This window comes from Ischnura elegans, chromosome 1 (genome assembly GCF_921293095.1).
Source record: "Ischnura elegans chromosome 1, ioIscEleg1.1, whole genome shotgun sequence".
NCBI lineage: Eukaryota > Metazoa > Arthropoda > Insecta > Odonata > Coenagrionidae > Ischnura > Ischnura elegans.
This window is the reverse complement of record NC_060246.1, coordinates 146399706-146405235: the sequence shown is the minus strand read 5'-3', so window position 1 is coordinate 146405235 and position 5530 is coordinate 146399706. Positions and strand designations below refer to the sequence as shown.

Below are 5530 nucleotides of genomic sequence, written 5' to 3'. Positions count from 1 at the left end.
ATTGCGGCGAATTACGATTGTATTTTGTTTGAGTCTACGTCTCTGCGTGGCGCGCACCACATGAAAGTGCAGAACCCGAAGACCCGATCAAATAACACATTTACACCAATTCTATACGGAAAAAATTGGACTGCAGTTATACGCTTAATATAAAAGTTTAATTATAAAAAATGCATTACTTTGTTATTGCAGGAATTCCAGGCTCCGCAAAACTTTCAACTGTACTTTCTGTTACAAAGTACTTGGAAAAAAAATATCCTTACATAATTTTTAAAACAATTTTCGTCAAACATTACAGCTGGAAAGTAATATATTATGCATTTTATTAAATAAATTCAGAATAATTATTCACGGACTGATAATTATTTTTTGCTTCAGGAATGGCTCAATTCCATCACCAAGAAAAATGGTTGGAACCACTTTTCGCTGCCCATCATCTGGAAGGAAATACCATATCGAGGAGGAAAACGATGCTTGATTGGAGGCTGCAATGGGTTTATGGAATACTGTAGAGAGATGTTCAATGTGGACTTTACATTCAAAACCAAAAATATGAAATTGAGAGGTTATCAAATGCTAATTAAGGTAGGGTTGAAGGCTTTAATGCATTGTTTATTAATAATAATAATTCCTACAAACAATTTCATAGTAGCTAAGTTAACATAGTTTTACTTTTTAGGATATTGAGGATACAAATGAATTGCGATTACTCAATTCTAATCTTCGGAAAGTATGCATATATGGTGCAGGATCAGTTTTAGTGCCTTTATTTTTGCCCTGGCTGTTGAAAACACCGGGTTTAGCAACATGTGATGGACTGCGTGTTGGATTATATGATGAAGAAATATCAAAAAAAAATTTTTTAAAGAACTTAGTCAAAGAATTTGACTGTATTACTCCCCAGGAGTCTTCCACTATCTTTTTTACATCATATATTGTGAATAATATGTTACAAGCAGCAGAAGACTGTGATCTATTGATATTAATTATTCCTCAAATAGATAAAAACAACGTATGCTGGTCTGAATCAGTATCCTATGCTGCGAGAGCTGGATTATGTCTGTCAAAACAATTAAGAGAAAATATTCGTGTAATTCTGGTATCAGAATCAGGAGAAACTCCCATTTGTTTATGTGCAGCAGCTTTTAATCAGGCGGCAAGTCCCATCGCGCCACAAAATGTTGTTGCAGTAACAGCAGAAATTGGCATTCATATGCGTAGTATGTTGGCTGATTCATTAGAAGTTTCAGTGAATCAAATAAAAGAAGTTCCGGTCTGGGGTTTTCTGGGAATCAGCCATCTACTCGATCTACCTCTTGATCTGATACATGATATGCATTCATCTGAATCAGAACTTCTGCAAAATTTCCAATCAGATCCTATGTTCTGGAAAGACTTTCTTTTTTCCAAACTCTGGCCACTTTTTGAAAAAAGACAGGTGAGATATTAGTTTTCTCTTGAAGCAGTTTACCTGTTTAGTATTTTTCAGACTTCCCTTATCAACAAATTGCAATAGGGTGGTTTCCTATTATTTTTTATTGGCTGAATCGAAATATTATTATTCCTGAAGTACATATTTCACACTTTTAGATTTTTAAATTACGATATCTATTTTTCACTATTAAATGAAAAGTGAAAATTTTCAAGTGTGCGAAAGCACGACGGCTAGGTATGAACACTGGGAAAAGCCCGTGAGACATCATTCTAGTTCCCGCTGCTGCCGTGTGAGGCCATCTTGTTGCAAGGCTATGAGCGCCGCTATGTTGCAGGCTGCTAGCAGGTAGCGCTTGGCTTAAATAAGGATTATTAATACCCAATCAAACAAAGGAAACTTTCCCACCATATGCAATTTTAATAAGTGATTATTGAGAAATGTTTCCCTGATCTCTGTGCCTCATGCATGCATTGGTAATCTAAAATTATGTAAAACTCCAGACTACTCGTGTAGCATCTAGGTCACGTGGAGTGGCATCGCATGGCCGCCAATCTGGCCTTTTTCAAATGAGGTTAAAATTGACCATTGACATTCGTCTAAACCGAGATTTCAAAAACCAAATAATTTGTATACTATATGAATACACTAATGGTGGGTAACGAATCTCGATCAATGCTTTTCATTTTCTTTGATGAAGGAAACTACCCTATTACCATTAACAATTCAGTAGCTTATTTGTGTCAAAATGTCAACACTTTTAAGCTAGACGTTGACAAGAGTTACAGTTAATCAAACATGCATATTGTATGACCTATTTTACATTGGTAAAACAGATAAAGCTTAACACATGAGAAACATACTTACAAATTTCTTAAAAGAGGTAAATGTGCTGATTCATACCTTAATTGCTTTTCCCAAGGAAGACAACAAAGGAAGTTCAACCACAGAGAAAATCCAATTGGTCCACTGTGGAAGCATTAATGGACACGATTCACAAATGGTATTCAGCTGACTCCAGTGAAATATCATTTTTGGGGATACATTCAGATGGTATGAAGTTTCCATTAGGCAACAAAATTTAAGATAAAATCATTTGCTCAATTACTATCTTCTTTCCTAGGAACATTTGGGATTCCTCCAGGGATATACTTTTCACAACCAGCTGTTCTCACTGAAGGATGCTGGAGGCCATATGGAGCACATTCTCTACCCAATGACCAATTTTGTACTATAGACAACCTATGCAGCACAGCAGTCATCCTCACTGAAATTTATTTGAACAAAGATATATGTAGATATAGACTGATGGGACTCAATGTGGAAATGAATTACGAATATTTTTTCAATGGGGAGAACTTTAAAGATGATTTATACCCAACTATATGCGAAGAAAAAGAAAAATCACATGATTACTATTACATTGAAGAGCTTGTGAAAAACCTAATGAAAGAATTAATCAAGGATATACTACAAGGCACACAGTATGAAGAAATTCTTCCTTGTCTCTTCCACTACGAGGATAATTACTTTTTTATATCAGCCCTAATAAAAGAGATGATGCATACAATTTTACATGAAAAAGAAATGGAATACTTAATCCCTTGTCTATTCATACATGATATAGACATAGAAATTATCAATTCGCTGGTGAAATATTTCATACCAAAGATTTTAACAGAAATGAAATACGAGATACTACTTGACTGTATAGTGCCACAAAATGAAAAAGATTTCATAATTGACACCATGAAAGACTTAGTACTCAAATCTTTGACTGCTCTTCAGCAACAACCTCTTATGCCCTACATATTCCCTTGAACTTAAATATTTTGTTACTTATGCAGGATTCTTCATGTTAAAAAATAAGACAGGAATCATATTTGAAAACATCAAGAAATTTGTGAAGTTCAACAAGTCATCATGATCAGCACAATGATAGATATAGTCTCTCTAAAAAGGAGGATGCAGACTACAAGCCAATTCAAAGTTTTCCACAGGCACCATCTTTAGCCACTTCTTTACCTTAAAGCAACAAAATCTAATGGTACAAAAAGAAGAAAATTTGATACTAATAAAAAATGAACCAAATAACCTTGGAATGTCTGCAAACATAGCACCTGTGTTTAAAATCAAACCATTAAAAATTTCTTGTCATTATAAACAGATATTAAAGCAATAAGAACACTCAATGAGGACACTGAAGTTCATTTGCACACAATGACTACCAAAGTGTCACTGGATGCAAGTAATCATAGGCTACTAAAGAAACAAGCATGAGAGCCTCACCTGAAAACATTTCAAATATCCTTAATCGCTCAGCTATTCACCCATCAGCACCATTATTAGCAAGATTTTCGTAGCTCTACATGACAAAAGCCCTCATACTGATACAAAATTAATGGAAAACATACCAAGACCATTTATGCCACCCCGAGAATAGCAACCGAAAATCAAAATCTTGCATTTTATGCAATGTTATGAGCAGAAATGTCAGTTCCCATCACTTCAATAGCTAAGACACATCCCTCAGCCAATCTGCAATGCCGTTTTCAGTGCAACAGTCAATACCACAAGCTAGTCCACTCTTTATCTGCACTATCTTAAAAGAGCAACAGTTCCATTTTAATCCAGTTAAAATGGTAGTTTTCATGTTACCTTGATTCAAATTTTTCCTCAGGGAAAATTACCATACATGGCATAAGTAGGAACATTGTCATACACATGTAAGGCATTTTTTTCCAATTAAGTAGATACATACACATGCAATAAAACAATAGTGAGTCACTAATACCGAATAAACACACACAAAAAGAGACAAACAGGCAAAACAGTTACTGGGGCTTTCAAAGCCAATAGCTTCTTTCTCAACACCCAACAAACACTGATTGGGTATGAGGGAAGCTGAAGCAAGGAACCTGTTGGACGAGGGAAAGGGAGAGAGTGAAGGGGTGATGGGGTCAGCAGGATACATTTACCCTGGGGAAGCTACATGCTTAAAGACACCAAATGCACGCTAATTCGAGGCTGTGGAAGATGAGGGTGGAGAGATGCAATACCAGACCTTAAACAATCATGAGACAAAGAATGTCAGGGTACTGGGAGTGATGTGTAGGGGATGACGAACAGCAGGAGGCACGATGATTATTTATTGTGGTTAACCCATTTATGCTGAACGGGTCGTTTTCAACCCACTCAGAAAGGAATTTTTTTCCCCAATGCCTCATGTTGGTAAAATTTGGTTGCATAGGCAATATTGCAGAAAGATATTTTGAGGGATTCATACCATTTAATGGCCACCATTTCAACCACAGCCTGGTGTGGACACACACATTCAGGATGGAAATAGTGGTTTTCCCGTCGCACTAAATCTTAAGTGGCATAATATGTGACAATTAAATGTGCAATTTTTGCACATCTAATTGTAAGAGGCATGAAAATTAATTGAAATATTTTGGGTCAAGGTGGAGTTACTGTTTTTGATGCAATTAGAATGAATCCACCCTTTTGGCACAACTACGAAATTGGTAATTTTTCCAGTTTTTAGTGGCGAATGCCACAAATGCGATAGTAATGTACAACATGAATACATGTGTAATGCTTTCCATGGTATTTTATATTACGATGCTATTTCGACTCGCGTTATATTTTTCAAAATCACTCTTACCTTTGATTTTGTTTGCATTTATAACTTACAGAAGCTTTATTTGCATGTTATAAGTCAGATGTATTTTGATTTTGTATCTAAAAACAAACTTCATAACCGCAGTGGAGTTCATATGGCAGTAGCCGAGATAATAGAGTACTGGAACAGGATAACAACCAAATTCCACATTCTAGAGCAGATATTTCTATCATTGCTCAGACGACGATGCTAGGATTAGTGATGAAGAATGCCATTCTCACAGTTCCAATCGGTACTAACATCGAGTGCATCCAGAGCTGGTTACTGCAGATGCGGATAATGAAATACGAAATGAAAGGGGATACCAACAAAATCAGTAAGCCTAATCCAAAGATCCAAGCCAACAGTGAGGAAATGGGAATCTGAAGACCTGTTCTCTCATACTATTCCAAATGCTGATAGTTGTCATAAAC

The 5530-nt window shown here is 35.9% G+C and overlaps 1 protein-coding gene across 2 annotated transcripts; it reads left to right on the top strand.

The window, feature by feature from the left end:
* Positions 1-3: 3 nt before the first annotated feature.
* Positions 4-3624, top strand: LOC124171873 (putative malate dehydrogenase 1B). Of its 2 annotated transcripts, none has more exons than XM_046551257.1 (5): positions 4-305; positions 379-585; positions 680-1438; positions 2359-2485; positions 2556-3624. In XM_046551257.1, exons 1-5 carry the CDS (start codon positions 171-173, stop codon positions 3251-3253), a joined length of 1926 nt encoding a protein of 641 aa, XP_046407213.1. In that variant the 5' UTR covers positions 4-170; the 3' UTR covers positions 3254-3624. The 2 variants fall into 2 exon arrangements, with proteins under 2 accessions (XP_046407213.1, XP_046407220.1); XM_046551264.1 differs by having other exon boundaries at positions 2355-2485; positions 2556-2647.
* The last annotated feature ends 1906 nt before the right edge of the window (positions 3625-5530 follow it).